General features: G+C 35.5%; 1 protein-coding gene across 3 annotated transcripts in view; it reads right to left on the bottom strand.

Annotated features, from left to right (window-relative positions):
* Positions 1–7,944: 7,944 nt before the first annotated feature.
* PRTFDC1 (phosphoribosyl transferase domain containing 1) overlaps positions 7,945–24,559 on the bottom strand; it is a 97,240-nt gene continuing 80,625 nt past the window's right edge. Inside the window, exons 5-10 of one of the 3 annotated variants that reach the window (XM_074266953.1) lie at positions 17,810–17,827; positions 15,210–15,292; positions 14,819–14,896; positions 14,654–14,700; positions 11,710–11,786; positions 7,945–8,144 (exon numbers count right to left, since the gene is read on the bottom strand). In XM_074266953.1, the coding sequence (XP_074123054.1) occupies positions 8,007–8,144; positions 11,710–11,786; positions 14,654–14,700; positions 14,819–14,896; positions 15,210–15,292; positions 17,810–17,827 (441 nt within the window). In that variant the 3' untranslated portion in view covers positions 7,945–8,006. Of the gene's footprint in view, positions 8,145–8,631; positions 9,979–11,709; positions 11,787–14,653; positions 14,701–14,818; positions 14,897–15,209; positions 15,293–17,809; positions 17,828–24,559 lie in introns of those variants that run through there. The other 2 variants (XM_074266954.1, XM_074266955.1) reach the window with 2 other exon arrangements.

Here is a 24,559-nt window from a genome sequence, read left to right on the forward strand (position 1 = left end):
TAACTTTAGTATTATTTTGTTTTTCCTCAATTGCATATCAAAAAGATTTTTGACAATCATTAAAAAATATTTTTTTGAGTTCCAAATTCTTTTCCTCCCATCTTCATTGAGAAGGCAAGGAATTGCTATAGGTTATACATGTGCAGTCATGCAAAACCTATTTTCATGTTCATGTTGTGAAAGAAAACAGACAAAAAAGCCCCAAGAAAAATAAAGGAAAGGAAAAAATATGCTTCAATCTGCATTCAGATTCAGTCAGTTCTCTCTCTGGAAGTAGATGTCACTCTTCATCATGAGCCCTTAGAATTGTCTTACATCACTGTGTTACTGGGAATAGCTAAGTCCTTCACAGTTGATCTCTGTACAATATTGCTGTTTACTGCGTACCATGATCTAGCTAAATACGCTGAGTTTGAGATATCTCTGAGGCATCCAATTTGCATGTCTACAGCTAGATTGTGCAGTTAATAGAGCACTAGAATCAGGAAGACTTGAATTCATATCTAAAATCCAGCCCATAGCTCTGTAATACTGGTCAAGTTAATTAGCCTCTGTCTGCCTTGATTATTTCATCCATAAAGTGGGGATAATAATGAAACCTAATTCCAGGGTTGTTGTAAAGATAAGATAAGATGTAGTAAAATACCTTTCAAACCTTAAAGTGCTATGCAAATGCTGGGTATTATTATCATTATATAATACCATCATCACAAAATTGTTATATAACACAAAATAATTAATGATAACATATTAAATTCCAGTAGACAGTTGATAGAATTTAGGGGAGGGATTAGCAACTTTGAGGAAATCGTTTGATTTTTCAAAGCATTAATGTTCTAATCTGTAAAAATAAGAGTTGGAACTAGTAATAGTAAAGTCTCTTCAAACTTTAAATCTTTGATGCTAGGACTAAACAATGGATTAAAGTTGCATCATGGGATTAACTACTTACACTTTTTTGTATTTCTAAAGGCAGAGATCACTTATCATCTGGGGAACAATCCTTCATATGCCTTACCAACTTTTTTTCATTTGTAACTCATTTTTTTCCTCCCCAATGGAGAAAAGTACTTTGTAAACTTTGAAATATTACATAAATAGGAGGTTTTGTTACTTCATAAACAACCTGCTATTGAGCAAGACCAACATGATTTTTTGTTGTCCTTGTATAGAGTATGGTTAATTTCCATCATTTACTCTTTCTCTCTGAGTTAACCTGGATGTTCCATAAAACAACTTCATTAAATTGATTGCTCAAATTTTCAAAAATCAAGGTCATGTTTCTTTGAGATGTTTCCATAATTTTTAAAAAGGCCACTGTGATTTTTGGTGTCATCCTTTAAGATGTTAACCTTTCTTCCCTTATTCCCAAGTGATACCCATTCATTTATCTTATTCATAACATATATCCTCTTGATAACTTTTATTTTTACATTTTCCAATGTATCCTTCCTTTTCCTCTTTCTAGAGATCTATCTTTCATTACAAAAAATAAAAAAGGGGGAAAAAGTCCAGTAAAACCAACCAACACATTGAAAGTTCTGATATTATCTAAAGCATTTCATATATAATCTGCCATTTCTGCAAAAAAAAAAAAGGGAGAGGGGAAGAACACCTTCTCATAGCTTTTTTTGGGGGGACAACATGATCATAATTTAATAGAAAGCAATTTAGATGCTTTTCTTTTGATCTTTTCACTTATGTGGTGAGAGTAATTAGGCTTTTTGTTATCTCTTCCTCCTCCTTCCTCTTCCTGGCTCTGTGATATTTCCTTGATTCTACTTACTTAATTTTGCATCAGTTCATGTTTTTATATATTAATTTATAATTTCATCACAATGACATTGTACCATGAAGAATTTATCGATGTGAAATGATGACTGTTTCAAGAGCTTTGTTATTACAAAAAAACATGTTGCTTTCTCTTTGTGTGTATGTATATATTTATATACCACCCACACACAAACATATATATAAAATGTGTATATGTATGTATATAGGTATCTAGCTATGCAATTTTTGGATCAAAGGGTAAAGACATTTTAATCGCCTTCTTAGCATAATTCTAAATTACTTTCCAATCATTCATAAAACTTTAACTAATGGAGAGTCCAGAATAGAAAATCTCAAAATGCCATTTGTCACATTCCTACGTCTTCTCATGTTGCTGTACACATACCAGCGTCACTAGTGTAGTCATCAGGATTGATACAAGGGAGGTATTGTTTGAATGGAGATCTAAGGGAGAGTAAAACCAAAGTCCATGATAAATCTGGAACCTCGAATTCTCTGGATTGCCAAAATCTAAGGCGTTGAGTTCAATAAGAAGCCCTGTGAGGAAGTGGAAATTTAAGCCAAAGGGGTACACATGGGATCAAGAAATCAAGCTAGAGAGAGCTGATTGATTCAATCTGTCTCCCCAAAGCTTTGGTCTTTTAGAGTAGGTGACTAGAGCCCTAGCCCTGCCCTATGCTGATTCATGGGTTAATGTAGGCAAAGGACAAAGGTAATATATTTCCTTATGACTCAATTATACTGATAAGTCAGAGGTTCAATCATACCTATTTTCTAGGACCATTATTTTTGATATAGATATATTACATTTCCCTCTTTTTTCAGTCTTTTGGTCTTATTTCAATATTTTTTTGTTATTTCATGAAGTCATTACTCTTTGTTAGGACCATTCTAATCTTCAGAGAATCTACTTCTGGAGTAAGTTTTACGATTTGTCATAACCTATTTATTCTCTTGTTTTCTTTCTTTCCTAGCATCTAACTCTACATTTTATGTCTCTTCCTTAAATTATTCTAGCTTCTTTTACAGTCCTGCTGCATCATCTTTTTCTATGATGCTTTAATTGGGCTCCTCATAGTGTTACTTCCTTCTCAGTTTACCTTTTAAGCTTCTCTCTGTCCATAGTGCTTCTTCCTTGTGTTTGGGTGCTTTCTTCTGCTTACATACATCTCCACCTGCCATTTGTGGATTGGGACTTTGTGCTTAGAGTCAATTCTGTTTCCTCCTGTATTGCTAGCTGCAATGGGGTGGCCCTGCTTTATCTTGGAAGAGATGGCTAAGTTTAGGTCCACCTTCCATAGGAATTTCTTGGTTTTAGATCAATCTCTTGATGATTCAACTTAGGTTTTGACCTTAGCCCCTTTCTATCACTTTTTTTCTTGAACAGAAGTTGATTCCATTCCTTACTGTGACTCTAATGGACTGCACCATATATTATCAATTGTGTGAAACTCCTGGAAGATCTCAGGTGCTTCCTTTCACCATGTGTTTTTTTTTTTTTTTCTGGCTGTGGGAAAAATATAGGCTGCTACAACTGTTTTTTTCTGTGGTGTGAATGAAAGCTTTCTGGGTAATAGGTTAGGCATTGGGTGCTTTTCTGACCAAGCTACCAAAGCTTGATTGCCTAGACTCTGGTCTAGTCTGATTTTTTGTTATGATTCTAGGTTGCTGTGTCTTCCATCTTACTCAAGCTTGTGTATACTTAGAGCCTTTGTATATACCGAGATATCTTTTCATGTTGTCCTTGACTTGATGGAGAAGTTTATGGGGTTTTCTCTTAGGTTTTCTTTATCATTGTTTCTCCTGGTGAATTTTGAGTTTTCCTGGAGTTTTGTGGGGAAATCTACCTTCTCCTAGGTTCTACTATGCTATAATATTAGCTGGAAATCAGGATGATCAGTTTATTTAGGTGAATGAAATTACTGATTATTGTAGAGACTTAGTGATACTAAGTGCTTCAGTGAATATAGGCAGTTAGGTGGCACATTGGGAGTCATGAAGACCTGACTTCAAATCATGTTTCCTGTCCTTCCTAACTTTGTGAGTTTGGGCAAGTCATAATTTCTGTCTGCCTCAGTTTTTTCCTCTGTAAAATAGGAATAAAAATTAGCATCACCTTCATAGATTGATTGTGAGATTCAGATGAGATAACCTACGCGAAGTACTTCACAACTTTAAAATGCTATGTAAATGCTAGTTATCATAATGATCATTTCTCAAAGGTGGATAGAATTTTGATGAGTAGAGATTCAGAGATATATAAAGAGATCATTCCAAGGTTGCGTGCTTGTATGTGTAGAAGATTCAGTAAGAACAAGGACATGGAGATAGAAAAGTATGCCTAGATTATGCAAAATAGTGGACTTGATAGATTTAGAGACAGGTTGAAGCTATATGGCAAGCTGAAAGCATGTCTCTGGAGGAGCACTATAGGGCTCTGTCCTTGGTCCTGTTGCCAAAAAAATTTTCTTAATGACTTGGAAGGAGAATTACTTGTCAAATTTGCAGATAACCCAAAAACTGGGAAAGGGAGCTGTGTTAACAAGGGATAACAGAATCAGATAAAAAAAATTAGTTAGAAAAACGGATCAAATTTCTTCAGCTGAAATGCAATGTTTGATGACTTGGATTTATAATATAGGATGGATTTACAATATAAGATAGGATGACGTGGATTTATAATATAATATAGGATAATAATATATAATAATATAGGCAGCTGTTCATATGAAAAGGATCTACAGGCAAGATTATTTAAGCTGCATTCATAGAAAGAGAAAAATAGAAGTTATATTTCTTCTTTGCTCATGTCAGATTATATCTAGAGTATTGTGCTCAGTTCTTCATGTTTTAGGAAAGATTGTTAAACTGGATTACCATTGTAGTAAATTAAACAGCATGATGAGAGAACTCTAAGCCATACCACACTTGCATTAAGTGAATGAACTGGTCATTCTTAGCTTGGAAAAGAGAACAATTTCTGGGAACATGGTAGCTGTCTTCACATATCTGAAAGAAGGGTTAGCATTATTCTGCTTGGCCCCGGAGGACAGAACTAGAAATGGGGGAAGTTAGAAAGGCAGATATTTCCTTGATGTAACTGTCCAATAGTGAAATGTCTTGCCCCAGGAGACAGTGAGTGCCCTATCACCAGAGTTCTCCAAGAGCAGGCTGGATGAATACTTCTCAGAGAGTCAGTTATAAGCAGACTAGGTAAATGATCAATCAAGTAACACCTAAGATTCTTTTTCAAAAGTCTAGGATTTTACTCTTTTCCTTAAACAAATGAAAAAGAGTCCCATTCTTATTAGCTCCTTAGCTTTGGACAACCCAATTTAACACTTCAGTTTTTCCATCCAAAAAAAAGGCCTCTATCTGCATCTTCTACTAGAATTCATCTTGGTAAAATATTCTAAATACACACGTTTGCTTAACTACTTAAACATAATAGTATATACGTAATTAAATAGGTATGTGCATACTTTGTGTAGTATCACTTCATAATCAGATCATTAATGAGATGTGCAGAAACTTATAAAATGGTGATTATATACCAACCACATACTACTTTTATGACCCCAGGGTTCAAAAATACTTCCCGAGATTCAGGTAATTAAGGTGAAAAACAAATCCAATTTTTGCCAGCATTACCCAGATAACTGAAGGAAGAGTGTGATTTAGAGTTTGAAATTCAGGGACTGGCTACTTAATTGGGCTATTTTTAGAAAGAACATTTCATAGGAAGAAATATTTAGACTTTCTAATGGGCGGAGGACAACTCTGTCACTCCGGAAATATCCAGACTATCTCACAGGTAAACCTGGTTGATTTCTGGCAGAGTCCAATCTCTAAAGGCCATGTTTTCAGTGTCTTAGAAACCATATCCTATAAAAGTAATTCTTGCTTTGTAGACAGACTATATTATATCAGTCAGGTTTTGATGACTTGTAATTCTGTGTCAGAGGACAACATGTGGTCCATCCTATCATATCATTTGAATGAGTTTAAATAAATCTCCTAGAAGCATTTTACACGTAATAGACCCAATCTTCTCAGTTTATAGATGGGCAAACTGGGGGTGATAGACATGAAGTTACTCATCTAGTGTCACATAAACCAGAAGTAGCAGAGCCAGAATTCTATTACCAGTCATGTAACTCCAAATCTAATGTGCTTTTCCACCAGTGAAAGAATCATTTCAGTTTTAGCCAATCTGTCATGACCCTATCTAGGATTTTCTTGGCAGAGATGCTGCAGTGGTTTGCCGTTTCCTTCTCTAATTCAGTTTACAGATGACAACATGGAAGCAAACAAGGTAAAGTGACTTGCCTAGAGTCACATAGTAAGTGCTTGAGATCACATTTGAGTTCAGGTCCTTATGACTACAAGGCTGTTCCTCTACCTACTGTACTCCCATGCTGCTCAATGGAAGAATATGCTATATCATAATAATGTTCATTGAATTTTGATACTCTCCAAATGTTGGGCATTTCCATTGATATTGAAATGCTTATCATCAACATTAATTTTTGCCAGTGTGAATGAAAAAGTGTACTGTGAATCAAGGTACTTAACCTTTTCTGGTTTACTTATTTATTTATTCATCTATTTAATTACTCTATCTATCATCTATCTATCTATCTATCTATCTATCTATCTATCTATCTATCTATCTATCTATCTTTCCATCTATCTATCTATCTCTCCATCTATCTATCTATCTCTCCATCTATCTATCTATCATCTATCTATCTATCTATCTATCTATCTATCTATCTATCTATCTATGTATCTATGTATCTATGTATCTATGTATCTATGTATCTATCAGAGCTGGCCTTACAGCCAGAAAAACCTGGAGTCATGCTCTGCTTCTGATCCATATTGGCCATGTGACTCAAAAATGTCACTAAACTTTCAGTGTTTTAGACAAATGGAGTTAAACTCAAATAGAAATGGACAGTAATCCCCAGGGGCAACGTATTGTGACTTAGAAAACTGCATTAATATTTTTTTGTGTTTTATTGCAGGCAGCTAGGCGGCACTATAGTGCATAGAGCACTGAGACTGGAGTCAGGGAGACTCATCTTCCCGAGTTCAAATCCAGCCTCAGACACTGAACAAGTCACTTCACCCTGTCTGCCTCAGTTTCCTCATCTGTCAAATGAGCTGGAGAAGGAAATGGCAAATCTCTCCAGTATCTTTGCCAAGAAGACCCCTATGGGATCACAAAAAGTTGGACGCAGCATGTGTTAAATCCTGAGTGGGGAAATAAAATCCACGAAGCCAGTCCCTGCCCTAAAGAGCTTGAAAAGAGTTAAAAAAGGGGCAGCTAGGTGGTGCAGTGGATAGAGCACCAGCCCTGAATTCAGGAAGAGAGTTAAAAAGCGGTGAATCTACCTCTGGGGAGGCTGGATATCGCCTGGGGCTCTGTGACTATGGCACCACCTAGCAGCCCTGATTACACAGCACTTGTCACAAACAGCCCTGGAACTCGGGTCTTTCTCATTTTAGGGCTGGTCCACTATCTGCCAGGGAAGGGAAATAAGCATTTATACAGTATTTACTAAGTGCCAGGATTGATCCTTACAAAAATCCTTCAGGGAAGGTGTTATTATTGTTCCCATTTTGCAGATAAGGAAACTGAGTCAGGTCAGGTGACCTGTCTAGAGTCACACAGTAAGTATCTGAATCTGGATTAAAATTCAGGTCTTCCCAGGCTTAGCCCTCTATCTTCTGCTTCCCAGAATTTTGTCAGACTATTGATGGAGATTTTAAGGAATGGTTGAATTTGTATAATTACATATGTATTTATCCACATATGCATGTATGTAACATATATATTATATATGTGTAATAAAAATATAAATGTATAAATAAAATCCTTTACTTTTTGCCCATGTTTATAACTACAAGCCAAAATACTCAACCTATTAATTTTGTCAAACTGACTAAAACTTTAAAATTCTAATTAAACTCCAGACCCCTTGATTTTATTAATATTGAATAATTTAAAAGTACTTTATAAAAATAAAGTCTTTGTAATGCATACTGTATGGATGTGTCCATGAATAAAAGCAATAGTGAAAAAGGGAAATGTGCTTCTATGTCCTCTCGTGGCAGCTGATGAAGAGGCATCATTACAGATAATTACACTTATTCTATTTATTTTGACACAGCTGTCTCATTTTACACCTACTACTGATATTCCATTAAATTGGCCAAATGAGCTCGGTCACCATCAATCCACAACTGAGACACAAATACTTCTGGAGAGCAGGATGGGGAGGAATTCCCATTGCAGATTTCTCCCCCTGGGATCCTTGGGTGTGGTTTGTTTTCTTCTGTGACTGGAACAAGGATACACAGAAAAAAAAAAAAAATCTTCTTTACAACCTAAATTCCATGTTCTTATAAACAAACTTAAGCAGCAGGGAGGGCCAGGAAGGAGGAGAATGTATTCTGCAGTAAAGCTTAGGTTATTGCATATATTGGAACTTGTCCAGGTTGAAAAATAAAATAAAATAAAAATAAAGCCATAGAGTGGATATATGCTGAAATATACTTAAGTCACTAGCTCAAACATATATTTTTTTAAAAGACTGGAAATGTGTATATACACATATAAAATATTTATATATTATATAAAATATATTATTATGTGTATTATTATATTTATATGAAAAAATAAATGTGATATGAATATAAAATAAATATATAAAATATAAAGTCTAGAATATATTTCTGTTTAATATAAAATGTATGTGTATATATAAGGATGTATCTATTAAATATGAAAACAATAACATAGAAATGGGAAAAATCATAAACAGTTAAGAAATTTAACAAGTTTTCTTATTCTTTATTAGTTTAAAAGAAGCTGGAGCTTAACAATAATATGCCCCATAGGGTTCTGAACAAAGCAAAGGCTACTCAGTTATTTGTGCTGAGACAGCTTCTTTCAGGAAGTGAAGGAGAGCAGGGTGAGACCTATTGGCACTCCAAAGCTTATTTTCCATTAAATTCCCTTGTAAATTAGGAAAAGATCTTGTAAAAATGGCAGAAGTTATGAAGTCAGCTCGCCTCTGTGATCCCTTGCTTGTTGTACCGTTTGCACAAGAGAATTTCTTTTATTTTATGACAGTGTGTGTGTGTGTGTGGGGGGGAGGGACCAGGGAAACACCCTCAGACATAAAAGAGAGGAAAATTGAAAGTAGCATTGGAATAATTTCAACATAAGCACAGACTTCTACTAGATTAGCTCCAAGCATGGAAATATACATGTGAAAGGAGCTGTCCTCCTTACTCTAGATCCAGTCATTTGCTCAGGGACCACTCAAATCAAGGGACCTAGCTTAAAAATGAAAGCCTTCCCTGCATTGTGTTTTTTTCTAATTAAAATTCAGTGTATTAAACACAGTTGAGCACGTCTGTGCATACTCAACATGTCACAGTCACGTCCTGGAAGCTCAAATCAAGAGTACCATGTAAAGGCTCATTTCATAGTGTCATTAAGATTCAGCATACCCTGAGGTTCTGAAAGGTTTTGACAAAGCGAATGATAATGGGCTGTCAGAAATGTGCAAACACATAAATATATATTAAACTGCCTTCCCCCCTCCCTTCCTTTTGGGCACAGGAGCATGTGTGCATCCCAGTTGTGTGGGCTCAGATCTCAGACAAAACGATTCATCTCTCAGTTTGTGACCAAAAGGAAGAAAAAAAGTCAAGTAATTATTAGGCAAAAAATAACATAGACCAAAAATAAACAATTGAGGAATGAGAAGGGGGATGGGGAATTTCAGGGAAAAGGAGTGAGTGCAAAGGACTCTCCAGACCAAAAAAGGTGTAGCATGGGAGTATGAAGGTAGACAGAAGTCATGAGTCACCAGGTGGAGTGTTTGATTTGGAACAAATCAAGAAAAAGGCAAGCTGTGTATTTCATGATGAAGATGTCAGGAGCCCTGAAAAGAATGCTTTCAGATGAAACCACTTTTTAATGTCCTAATCCATGAAGATGCTTGCAGAGCTGACTTTCACAAACATACAAACTGGCTTCTTGATTGTAGTCAAAGGCAAAGATAATTAGGGAACTGAGGAAATTCACAAATTTTCAGGTAGGGAGAACGTACTTCTTTAGACTCGGTATTTCCCTTTGCCTTGTTCACTGATCACGCATATATGCTGAAATATTTTAAGATAAATTAGGCACACAGTCAATAGAGAAGCACAGTTAAACTTTTTTCATAAATAACAGAGGCGGCAAACATAATCAATATTCATCATTTTTAAAAAATATGTGCAAAATCTGCACATATGAACCACTCAATTGCCAAGTGATTAATGTTTTCTGCTCTTCCAGCTTTGATTTCTGGTTGATCCTGATCTCTGACAACAGAATACTGAAAGGTCCTGATGGAGATGGAATGTATCACTCTGTGACATTTATGACATCTACTCTTCCTGAAATCCCACCTGACAGGAAATCATGATGTTGAGCGTAGCGTGGACTCTTGTCCAGCCCTTCTCATGTGGAGAGCATGTGCCTCAAGGGCAGGAGGGAAATACCATGTTATGGCCATCATTGACAGGAGCTGAAGAAACTTGGTTGTTAGGACAAACCAGGGGGCAGTGGGATATGACTAGAAGGAAAGAGAGAAAATACACCAATCCCTAGTTTACCTCAGGGTGACTATTTGCCCAGCTGTCAAATAAAGATAATAATGATTTCTGTATACCTACATTTCTAGTATTTTTTCTAGGTTTATGATTTTTATTAATATGATGAATATAACATTATCTTTAAATAACATTGATTAATAATATAAAAATAATATTATTACATAATATATTACATGGAATAACAATATAATAATAATATATTAAGATATAATTAATATAGGGAATATCAAGTAAGAGAAATCCCTCTACCAATGTAAACCAACATCCTCTCTAAAGCATATAGATTTAGTTATCTAGGCCACTGAAAGCATGTGACTTGTTTGCCAAATCACTCAGCCAATATGTAGGTCTTCCAGACACTGATCAGTTTTCCATTCATGATGCCATATTGCTTTTCATTAATTCAACAAAATATCTGACAAGTTTTTAAAGCTTTTTAGGGAAAAAAAAAGTCAGTCAATTAATATTTATTACTTAGTTTATGTCAGATACATTGTTAGGCAAGGGGGAATATGATGACAAAATATATTTGTTGAATTTTAAATCATTTTTAAAAATATGGACCTGTGATTTCATTGGTTAATTTCCAGTGTGGAAATTATGTTTACTGATACATTTTAATAATTCCCCTGCAATTTTATAGTCTTGGAGACAGTATGGTGACATGGAAAATGTGGTGAATTCAGATTTGAAAAAACTTGGGTTCAAAATCCTGCCTCTAATAATTACTACTGGAATGTTCACAGGCAAGTCATTTAACTTTTAAACCTTAGTTTCTTCAACTACAAAATAGTGAAAATAATAGCATCTGCTTCCCAAAAAATGTTGCAATGGCCAAATGCAATTATGTATGTACTTTGAAAATCTAAGGCACTATATAGTAGAACAAATATCATCATCATCATCGAATTTATTATTATTGTTAAAATTTCATTTTTGTTTTTTCTATCTCTGTCTAGTACAGTGCATGACAAATAGCAGATATTTAACAAAAATATTTGTTGAATTATTATTGTTGTTGTTGTTTTCTGGGGACTTATCCATATGATTTACCCATAGTTAAAAGTTAATATATGGCAAAATAGCACTTGAACACAAATTTCCCTGGCTCTAAGGTTGACCACTAGTACCTCTCATATTTGTAATACTTTTCAAGACATTTCTGATAAATGGAACTGAATCTAAACATTTTCAGTAGGTTAGGAAACAAACTATGAGCAATAAAAGACTTACATTGAGATCTCTGAAGTATTCATTGTAGTCTAAGGCATAGCCCACCACAAATAAATCTGGAATCTCAAATCCAGCATCTTAGTAGGGGGAAAAAAAATTAGATAAGCACAAATCTATGAACTAAGGGACTTTGTGAATTCATTCTGTGTCCATTTATTCATTTGGCCAGAAGCAAGCTAGTGAAGTGATAAGGAATACACAAGCCTGGATGCGGTTCAATAGGAACTTGGGTGACATGGTATATTTTGCAAGCAAAATCATATTGAAAAATTTCTCTGAACAGATTCGAGAAAGAGCCAAACACCTTTGTGAATACAAGCTGAATGTGAATTTTCTTATGTAATGTGAAAAAAAGCAAGCATGATCAAATTAAATAATCTCAGAGCGAAACTCTGATGAGCTCTACAAATGGCAGCCATTATTCTTGGAATACTGCATGCATCAAGAAAAGGCTGGAATGCAGGAACTGTGAGATAATCCTGCCATTGTACTTGGACAGATTCAGGGGAGAGCCACCCAGGTGGGGGAAAGAGCTGCAAAACAACTCTGATGGAGCAAGGTCAAAGGAAATGGGAGGATTCAGCCTGAAGAAGAGAGTTCTGAGCATGGGGTTTGTAAGGGTCTGCAAGTAGGCAAGAGGTTAATAGTCAGGACAATAATTAGTGCATTATCTCTCCAAAGGGCAGATGGAGAGGAAACTAGCTTCAACTGCAGCAGGAGAGATTTTAGGTAAAGAATAGGAAGAATTTCCTGACTAGGAAGGCTATTTGACACCCGATTGGGTCACTCCAGTCTAGGTTGCAGAATCTCCTTCTGAGAAGGTCAAATGTCCGTAGTCTTGCCTGAAAATGAATTCCCATGGCCTCCGTCATTCCTACTGACCCTAATAAGCATGCAACTCTGCAATGCAACCTAGGAGAAGGAATACATAAGGATAAACGTGAGCCATCTTACAGGTCTGAGCACATCTGACCACTGCTGGAACCAGTGGTGACTCTCAGTTGGCTGCTTAATGGGATTACAGCGGATAGGGTGGTGGTCTGGGAGTCAGAAAGACCTAAATTCAAATTACAGCTCAGACATATTAGAGTGTGTGACCTTGGGCAAGTAACTTGTTTTTAGTTTCCTCATGTATGAAATAATGATAAAAATAGGGCCTCAAGTGCAATATAAATACTATCAAATGACCTACCAAAAAAAGGCCCAATCCTCAGGCCAGCTTTGAAGGCCATCCACCTTAAGGTGACGATCTAGTAATCCGGCAATCACAACTTTTCATTGTGCCATTTTTCCATGTTGCATCCCAAACTGTAGCCAAACAAGGCTCTCTATCATTCCACAACATTCTGTCTCCTCCCATGTTCATGCCATAGGTCAAACTGCACCAGCCACATTGAATGCCCTAATCCCTCATCTCGGCCTGCTGAAACCTTACTTATCCTTCAAGGCTCAGCTCAAAAGTCACCTCTTTCAGGAAGCTTCCACTGATCCACTATCTCCCTCACCTCGATTTCAGATCTCTCATATTCACTTATTTGCACTTTTATTCATCACAATTTATTTCACACTATTTTATTTATGTTTATAAACATATAAATGTTATATTTATATTATAGATAACATTTATATATTTATAAACATAAATAAATTTAGTATATTGTATATTTATTATATTTAAATATAATAAATATATATATATATATTATACTAAGTTTATACTAAAAGCACAAGTGTACATACCTTATGTCTCCTATTGGTCAGTAAAGTACAGGTCTTATTGATCTTTGTCTCAATCAATCAACCAACAAGCATTTATTAATATCACCTGAATGCTAAGCACTGTGATGGATAGTTGGAATCAGGCTCAGCAATCTGTGCAGTGTGCTCTTAATCAATGTTTACTGAATTAGAATGCTATGTGATCGTACTTTTCAGAAACCCTTGTTATTTTTAATAGCATGTAAAGAAGAAAATGTTTTCGTCTTGGAAAAAATTGCTTTTGGTCTAAAGGTCTAAAGTGACTTGATGTCACTGGCAAGTTCCCCATCCATACCGTACTTCCCTTGCTCTGATGTTTATTCAGCTTGCTGACCAAAACCTCAGCCAAATTATTTCAGGGACTTCTCAGCAAGCATAACTTGTGAAAATCAAGTCATGGCCATTTTGCATTATATAACATTCCAGATACCATACAACCGAGGGGAAAAAAGGTCACTTTTACAGATAATACAATAAATCATTGGACTGTAGGTTTATTTTCTCAGGCTTCTGCTCTGTCTGTAATTTGTGGAAGAATTAAAGTTGTATCTCTTGGATAGCATGTTCTGAGAGCTAAGGCTTGTGAGGATGCTTTCTGGTTTGCTTTTTCCCTCTTCCTGATTTTATGTAATTTAAAAAAAAAAGTTGGCCAAATGCTCAATCTGAAGGAGTTCTCTTCCCAAATTTTGTCAAAATACAATCAAATAATACTTTACCAATAGTAATTTTGAATTGTGATAGTTTCTGAATTTGAAAAAACCTTCCCACATGTACACTTTTCCCCTTACGGGTGATCAATGGAGACATGTGGATGGGGCTCTAGTCTGTATTGTTCCAACAGGCAGCATCCCACCATCCCACCTGAATGAAGCTCTTGGAAGGAATGTGCTGTGGTAATCATATGAGTTATTATCACATGACCTTCTTGGAACAAAGTCACGATATAAAACCAAGAATAATGATAAATAACCAAGTTCAACAATATCCACAAAGACAGAAGTACACAAATTGGGATCTGCTGCTTAAAGGATTCCCCATCCTCAGGTTGTGAGCACATCCTCCTGCTAGGCAGTTGGAGCCATCACTGGGATTCCGTAGTTCTACCAGTCCTACATTGCCTTCTGGGGGAACATGAACAGAGAATATCATCAACTGTAGTCAAAAGATTCTCCAGAAGAGTACTTACAGTCAGGTCGAAAGCCGTCACTTCTCAGGGTTCTTTTCACCAGCAAACTACCATTAAAAAGAAGTAACATGTTAGGAATGGCTGAAATCACATCTCTTTGGAGGGCCAGTACTTTTTGAAATTTTTTAAGATGCATTTGCTGCTATTTCATAGCTGAGAACTTACAAAATTACCATGGTTTTCTTGGAGTCACTGAATCCTGTTTTCATTCTTTTTAGTGCTTGCAACATGACAACAGTCTCTCTGGTAAAGGAAGGGGGTAGGGTATCATCTTTAGGGCTCATCTAAGCTACTTCTATAAAAAGGGCTAAAGAGTGAGGGGTGGGTCAAGGAGGGCTCCAGAAGGCACAGAATAAAGCTTTCCCTTCCCTCACCTCATCCTTAGCCTAGGAGCCAAGAGGATTAGGCTTTATTATTATTATTATTTTAACATTACGGCCAATCACAAGTCTTCCTGAAATAAGGATCATGGGTAAAGCATCCATATTTTGCAAAAGGACCGTGGTTTACTTTTTTTAAATGAAAAAGAATAAAATTTGACTGAATTTCAACTTACCTCACTACCTTAATCATATTGGGCTTGTATTTTTCTATTTTGCCAAGCAGAGATTTCATGGTCCTCCCAGTTCCAACAATATCCTTTGTAAAAAAGACATAGATATATTCAACATCAATCTTCCCCAATAACAATGTCCATGATTAAGACTATTATCCAGCGAGGGAGAGGGTGGGGATGGCTGGATGGCGTATTTCTAGGCTTTCACTTCTCCAGGGGAGCTGAGAGTTGATGAAGCTACTCTTTGAAGCCTTTGGCTGTTTGCTGGAAGGGCTAAATTCAATCTTTGGATATGCATGTGTGGTTTCTCTCTGATTAGAACTGGAGCTGTGAGTTCACTTTCAAGGGCTAAATTTGGCCTGGAGGTTATAGGACACAATACAAGGCACATGAATTTTCATGGACATAGTCTTTACATCTGAATACCCTTAAAATATAAATACCTCCCCCCTTCTTAGTCCCGTTTAGGGAGGGAGTCTGTGACTAAAGAAGTGAAAGATCTGGAAAGCAGCTGGTGACAAGGAGTGAACTGAGGGGTGGGGGTGGAGGGGACACAACTGCACTAGACAAGGCTTCATCACTGATGACTGAGGCACAATTACAGCAAAAGAGGCCACAGAAATTTCAAAGAATCAAAACAAAAACCTAAGCTTTTGAACTCTCAGTTGCTGATTGGTGAAACAAAAGATTTATATCCCAGCAACATAGTTGAGCAAATTTCTTGAATGGAAGGATACTTCCTAAATTTTGCTGAAAAACAGATTAATATACATGTGACAGATCAATACTTTAGAATATTCTGTCAACAAAATTTGTTTGAGAACTATATTTGATTAATTGAAAATTTCTGCCTATGTTTATTCTAGACAAAGGTTCTTAATTGAAATTTGATGTCATGGACTATTTTTGATAGTCAATCTGGTAAAGCCTATGCATCTTTTTACAGAATAATATTTTAAAATGCATAAAGTAAAATATATAGGATAGAATCTTCTTATAAAAACAAAAATGGCAAACAAATAAATAACCCCCAAACAAGTTTGCAAATCAGATTAATGATCCTGCTCTTCCTTTCTGGGTAAGTGTGCAAACTTCCATCACTTGCCTAATGGACAAATGGCTCTTCTGGAACTGTTGAAACTGAGTCTTAAAGGACTGAGGATGTGATGGAGAGGCCACAAGTATAGACATAGGGACTGTTGCTATTGTTTGTCCGACTCTGACATCAGGAAGGTGATGTTTTAACTTGAAACTTGGATTTAAGTAGGGCAGGGCTGTGTAGTACCACTAGCCTCCCCCCTCTCCTCCAGAGCCATCTGGACCCAGTGGCAAGATATAGATCAGGACGACTGTAGATAGCCTCCTGCCTGTCACTAAGTCTCTGAGATTACACAGACATGTCTTCAGCTGTAAAATAGAGATGAACTCACCTACCTCACTTGGGGCAGTTAGATGGCACAGTGGATAGAGCCCAAGGTCTGAAGTCAGGATGACTCATCTTCCTAAATTCAAATCTGACCTCAGACACTAGCTGTGTGATTCTGGGCCAATAACTTCACCCTGTTTGCCTCAGTTTCCTCATCTGTAAAATGAACTGGAAAAGGAAATGGCCAACCACTCCAGTATCCTTGCCAAGCAAATCTCAAATGGGATCACAAGAAGTTTGAAAATGACTGAACAACTTACATAGCACTGTAAAGATCAAATAAATCTATGGAAGCCAAAACCCTTAGAAAAAAAAAAAAGATAAAGTGGCCCATTTGCTATTGGTGTGACCTTAAGTATATCACTTAACTTCTTTAGCTCTCAGTTTTCTCATTTGTAAAATTAGGAACTTGGAAGAAATGATCTCTAAAGTACTCTCCAGTTCTAAATCCCATGACTTGAAAGCAAAACATCCTTTTTTTTTTTGGGGGGGGGGAACCTGTTTTGCACATAATAATTTTTTCTTCTTTTAAATTAAATTTGATTTTATTTTCAGAGCTGCATTTTCTCCCATTCATTCTTCCCCTCAACTGAGAAGGCAAGAAAAACCACACCCTTGTTACAAACATGTACAGTCAAACAAAACAAATTCCTAATTGAAAATATCCAAAAAGTCTCAATCTGTATGAGTCCATTACCTCTGACACACTAGGTTAATAGCAGCACATCACAGCTGTCTAATCAATTTTCTGATAAAGGAAACTTGCATTTGTATGACATGTAATCATTTGCAATGCATTTTCACATTCATTACCTCGTTTGGTGCTACAGAAATGCTGTTAGGCAGGTAAGGGGGTATGATTTCCCCTGTTAATTGATGAGAAAACTGAGGATAAGTAGGAGTAAGTGATTTATAAAGGCTACTTGGGAAGTTGTGGAACTAGGACTGCCAATCAATAAATCGACTGACTAACATCTAAGTCTTCTGGTTCCCAGGCAAACGCAAGATTCTAAGCTATTTAAGGACAGTAATTAGATCTGCATCATCCTGTAACAGCTAGTACACAATGGAAATCCAAAAGCTATTTGGACATGGGGACATTGAGTACTAATTTAAAAACTCACCGTAGCAATCTGCCAACTATCAAAAATTGGATGGGGACAAGCCAGCTTACCTCCACAATGAGTACATTCTGAAAGAGACACGTGACACACAGTTATTCAGAATACAATCTGAAGCGTTATCCAGCATTTTGGTTCTATTTTAAAATCCACAATTTGCTCTACCTCTGTCTCTAAAGCAGAAAATCCTGGTAAGTGAATGGGTCTATGACCCTGCTACTCTAGTTATAGCAATGGCCATTCTGGGAGTTCCATGGATTCCTGCCAATCTGAAATAATTCATCTGGAATAGGAGTATGGTTTTCCCAGGCCCTCAGCAGGAACTTTTCTTTTATTTCCACTGCTTGATACATAGGTGCTTAATAAATTCTTGTTGACTTAATTGGACTTGATTTGTCATCATATAGTCTTTTTTATTTTATTTATTTACTTATTTTTTATCATATACTCTTGTAACTAAATAGATTTATATAATCTCAGAATTAGAAGGGACCTCAAGGGGGCAGCTAGGTGGTGCAGTGAATAGAGCACCAGCCCTGAATGCAGGACGACCTGAGTTCAAATGTGACCTCAGACAATTAATACCTCCTAGTTGCGTGACCCCGGGCAAGTCACTTAACTCCAGCCTCAGGGAAAAAAAAAAAAAAAAAAAAGGGACCTCAAGGATGACCTAGTTACCTCCTCCAATCTACACCTGAACATCATGACCCGTCACCATTTATCCTCCAGGGTCTAGCTTGTTAAACTGTGGTTTGTGACCACATATGGGGTTTATAACTGAATGTAGGGGTTGTAAAATTATGACTTTTTAGCAATAAATATTTGATTTGTATATCTATTTTATAAACTTATATAAAACATTGGACCTGGAGTTAGGAAAACTTGATTTCAAATCCAGCTTAAAATACTTATTGTGTAAATGTGGCAAAGATCACTTAACCTGTCTGCCTCAGTTTCCTCAATTGTAAAAGGCAATAATAATAGCACCTGAGGATCAAACAAATCCACATTATAAGAACTATGAAAATATTATCAATTAGTAATAATAATAACTGTTATCATTTAGTTCACATCTTTCCAGTTTGCTTACAACTTCAACAAGAAATTTGTCAAATGTCCTGCTAAATTCAGTTAAACTTTGCCTATGGCATCCCTCTTAGCTGCCAACCTGATAATCCTGTCAAAAAAGGAAAGGAGGTTAGGTTGGCATGACACTTCAGCAAACATATATTTAGTTAAGCATGTATTTGATGAAGCCATGCTAGCTCTTTTTGATCACCACTTCTTTTTTGAAGTCTCATAAGCCATCCCCTTAATAGTATGCTTGAAAGCAGGGCTTCTTAACCTTTTCTATATAATATCTTTGACACTGAAACCTAGAATCCCTTTCTCAGAATACTAGTATATTGCATAGCTGCATAAAATAAAAAAAAAATTACAACTGATTACATTGAGATATAAATAATTAAATATTTTTTAAAAAACAAGGGCATATCATATCCAAAATATACAGAGAATTGACTTTAATTTATAAGAAATCAAGCCATTCTCCAATTGATAAATGGTCAAAGGATATGAACAGACAATTTTCAGATGATGAAATTAAAACTATTTCCACTCATATGAAAGAGTGTTCCAAATCACTATTAATCAGAGAAATGCAAATTAAGACAACTCTGAGATACCACTACACACCTGTCAGATTGGCTAAGATGACAGGAACAAATAATGATGAATGTTGGAGGGGATGTGGGAAAACTGGGACACTGATACATTGTTGGTGGAGTTGTGAAAGAATCCAGCCATTCTGGAGAGCAATCTGGAATTATGCCCAAAAAGTTATCAAAATGTGCATATCCTTTGACCCAGCCATACTACTACTGGGCTTATACCCCAAGGAACTACTAGAGAAGGGAAAGGGTCCTGTATGTGCCAAAATGTTTGTGGCAGCTCTTTTTGTTGTGGCTAGAAACTGGAAGATGAATGGATGTCCATCAATTGGAGAATGGTTGGGTAAATTATGGTATATGAAGGTTATGGAATATTATTGTTCTGTAAGAAATGACCAAGAGGAGGAATACAAAGAGGCTTGGAGAGACTTACATCAACTGATGCTAAGTGAAACGAGCAGAACTAGGGGATCATTATACACTTCAACAATGACACTGTATGAGGATGTATTCTGATGGAAGTGGATATCTTGAACATAGAGAAGAGCTAATCCAATTCCAATTGATCAATGATGGACAGAATCAGCTACATCCAGAAAAGGAACTTTCACTGGGCAATAAGTGTAAACTGTGAGCATTGTTTTGTTGTTTTTTTTGTTTTTCTTCCCAGATTATTTTTACCTTCCGAATACAATCCTTCCTTTGCAACAACAACAACAAAATTTGGTTCTGCACATATATATTGTACCTAGGATATACTATAAGATATTTAATATGTATGGGAATGCCTGCCATCTAGGGGAGGGGGTGGAGGGAAGGAGGGGAAAATTTTGGAACAGAAGGGAGTACAAGGGATAATGTTGTAAAAAAAAATTACCTATGCATATGTACTGTCAAAAATATTTTAATTATAAAATTAATAAAAAAAGAATATCAGTCAAAAAACAAGGGCATAGACACCAGTTGGGAATCCTTGTTCTATAGTTTTTTGCCAAAAATCAAAGTTAAGTTCACAGAAGATTCTACACTTTTCCTTATTTAAAAAAAAAAAAAAAAAAAAAAAAAAAAAGAAGGATAATATTTGACTATCTCCAATATCATGGCACCTCCCTCAGTCTGGCTTCTTTTTTAAAAAAATTGATATATTTTGTTTTTATATTTCCTATATTTTCCATAAAACAATTACCTCTTATGAAATATTAAGAAAAGAAAAACTAAACAACACATTGAAAATATCTGATGAGTGTAGCCTTCCACTTCTGTCAAGAAGCAAGGGAAATGACTTTCTCTAAGTCTTCTATGGAGTCAGATTTGCTCAATATAATTTTAAAGCATTCAGTTTCAACTGTTTTAGTGTTTCTTTCTTTCCTGTGACATTGTAATAATTATATATACTACACACATATACATTATATATATATAAATTTATATTCATATATATATATAAATACACATACACACACTGTACACCAAAAGTCACAGTACAGTATTGTTTTAATATCTTCATAAATATATAACATAAACATGCAAAAATCATTTGAAAATTTAGATTTTTTAATTCTTGTCTTGCGAATTTGGAATAACAAATGAAAATTTTTGACTTAGTGTCTCAGATTGAAAATAGCAAACATGGAAGAAAAAAGTCAATTACATTCTCTGGGTAGTTGAACTCAAGTCCACAATGTCAGTAAGAAGAAGATTTGCCTCCCATTACAAGAAGAATCTCTCCAGAAATTTAATTAGTAATTAGATTTTAAAAATTAAGCAAATTGTTCAATTTACAACAAGACTAGATCTACGAGATGCTAAGCTAGTGAAGAGACTGTGGCTGAAATTGGGAAGATATTTGAAAAGAATCCCCTCAAAATTAGGGTACTCTGGGATTGACTGACTTTTCAGAACATTCCAAAAACCTTTGTGCTTAGAATTCTGAATTTCCAAAAGTATATTTACAAAGTTACAATTGTTCAGATACAACAGAGAGCCTTACTTTGCAAAATTAGACTTCTGTCTGCTGATGTAAAAAATGGAAAATTTCAATAATGTTCTTGACAAGTTGCCTGATGAAGCAACTTTCCACTTAAGGGGCAAAGTTAATTTTTGAGATTGGAACATTAGGGCCAGATGAAAGCCTTAGTAGGTCTGGCAACATGAGTTGCCCAAAAGTGAATATTTGGTGAGCCATTAGGAAATCTCATATTATTGATGACTTATTTTTAAAAGAATGTGTGGTCAATAGTGAATCTCCCTCATTAATGCTTGAAATTTTCTTTCATTCTCAAATAGTAGAAATTAAATTAACATCATTAAATAACATTATTTTTCAACAAGATGGAGCACCCTTTTATTATGAATAGCCTATGGCACTTTCTCAGAGCAGTGGATCAGTAAAAGTCTTGGACTCCTTGGTTACCTGATCTATCTCCATCAGACTTTTTCTTGTAAGGTCATATTAAAATGGTAATATATGTATGAAAACATCATTCTTTAAATGATCTTAAGGTTAGAATTACAAATGGAATCCGAAATCCTGGAACAGCAGCTAATGAAAGTTTTCACAAAGTTTGCAAAACAAAACAAAACAAAGCATCTAGCAATATATGGCACAAAATTATGGTTATACTGAATTTTAATAAAATATCAATGTTTTAAAAATTAAAATGACAAAATTTTTTTGTTAATTTGTGGCATTTATATTTCTGAAATTAAAGTTCAAAGCTGCACTAAGATTTTTGGAACCCTCCTATATTGTTTTCCTAGTCTTATTTCAATTTGTATTAGTTAACATGTATTTTCCCAAAGTTCTTTATATAAATCATACTTATTATTGCTTACAGGATGGTAATTTTCTATTGCCTTTATGTATTATAAGTTGTTTAGTCATTTCCCAACCCATAGGTAGTAGGATGGTTGGACAAGTTCGCTGCTTTACCAACACTGTTAATATGTCTATCTTTCCACAATCTCTCCAACATTGACTGCTTTCATCTTTTATCATCTTGGCCAATTTGCTGATCTTGATTACTGATTCAGAGCATTCTTTCATATGGTATGAGTTTTCAATTCTCTTGAGAAAAATTTTTGTTTTTGTTTTCATATCTTTTGATCACTTGGGAATTTTTTTGGTCTTGTCTATTTCTGTTAAGTGCCTATATATTTTCCATTCTTTATGAGTTTCCAAAGATCATGGACCAATAACAGATGCTCTCATCCTGAAATCATTTGGAGAATAAAAGACTATTGACATTTTGCTATTTAGAAAAATAACCAAGATATAAATCTATGTAAGTAATATAGATCATGCCTTTGGTTTTATCAGAAATTCAGATATAAAAATCCCCAAATCTCAAGAGATACTGAAATTGAAGAGAATTCAATTTAGTATCATTGATTCAGCATCTTGGAGAAGAAAGTCACACAGATATGTAGGAGACCAGATTTAATTGTGAAATTATGGGAAATTAGGATATAACTTATTATCTTTGTTGGTAGTGGGAAAAATTGAAAAAGGTATTATCTTTATCTTTCCTCCAAGTCTTTAATTTTTTAGTAGTTACTCCATGTTAAATATGTTCATTGCCCTCAAATTAAAATGGAATTATAATATACCATTGCAGTTAATTGCCAGGATCTAACTGGTGGTTAGATCCTTCTAACCTTCCTATCCCCGTCCTTTCCAGTTTTCTGATTAAATCAAAAGGAAAGCCATCCATGAATGAGATTACAAGAGCACTGGATCAGAAATCAGAACAAGTGGGTTCTTGTTTTGGATCTACCACTCAGTTGGCATGTGAATTTGTACAAGAGACTTAACCTTTCTGAGTCTCATCTACAAAATGGGCACAGTAACACTTACTCTACCTGTCCTACATAGTTGTGAAAATCAGATGACAAGATGCATGTAAATTGTTAAATTCTATATAAATGGAAGCTATTAGCTTTCATTTACCAAGGGGCTTCACAGTGAGATGAAGTCATAATTTAGCAAGTGATGTGTCTTCATTTTTATTCATTCCCTCCAGTAAATAATGCTAGTAATTCCCTTCGTAATTTTTTTTTGCTTGACCTTAACATTTTCCCCCTCCTCAGGCTTAACTACCATCTATTTTCAGTTATTTTTGAAGTTCACTTCCAAGGCTCCTCATTGTTTTCATTTTTGAGTGGACTACCTTTTGAAATTCTGTTCAAAACCTACTGTACCTTTTCCCACACTCCCAACCTGATAACATTATGCTTACTGTATCTCAGATATCATCTCATCACACCTAGCTCATTTCCTCATAGAAAACCTAGTAAAATTGCCAGCCTGCTGGCTGTAGGCAAAATTTTCTGGGGAACCAAAAATATTCTCTCTGAATTTTTTTCTTTTCTTGCTATTTCAGGATCCAGACTCAAAATTTTTACTACAAAGTAAGTACATGTAAATCATAATTGTTTCCTAAAAATAGGTTATTCAAAAATGTTTGAAGATTTTGAAGAATTTCTTACATTTGATTTTTCTTGATTTAATGTACCACTGCTGTACCTCACTCAGCTGGTGTAAAATTGTTTACAATGAGGCTGTCCAGGAGGAAAAAAAACACGCACACACTTTTTTTGTGAGGATGCGGAAGGCAATTGGGATTAAGTGACTTGCCCAGAGTCACATGGCTAATAAGTGTCTGAGTCCAAATTTGAACTCACATCCTTCTGACCACTCCACAACATCACCTAGTTACCTGTGCTCGCTCTTAAATCCTTTATAACCTTCCCCAAACTCAAACATACTTCCCTAATTTCTCTGTCTCTGTCTCTTTGTCTCCCTGTCTCTGTCTCTATCAATGTCTCTCTTTCTCCGGTTCTCTCTCTGTCTGTCTTTTGTGGTTCAGAGTTAAGTGACTTGTTCAGAGTCACATAGATAGTGTTTGAGACTGGACACAAACACACTTTTAAAGTTTAATCTGCAATATTAATATTTCATCCATCACTTTCTAAAGTCTAGACAATCAATAAAACAATAAGTCAAGCCCTGGTTTGCAGAATTTGCCAATTTCTCAAGCTGTAAGTGCTCACACTGAAAGTTTAACAACCAGATCTCCAGAGTCGGTTTGAACTTGTTCCAGTATACCCCTGTCTATAACAACCCATTTTAAA

Source organism: Sminthopsis crassicaudata, chromosome 5, assembly GCF_048593235.1.
Source record: "Sminthopsis crassicaudata isolate SCR6 chromosome 5, ASM4859323v1, whole genome shotgun sequence".
NCBI lineage: Eukaryota > Metazoa > Chordata > Mammalia > Dasyuromorphia > Dasyuridae > Sminthopsis > Sminthopsis crassicaudata.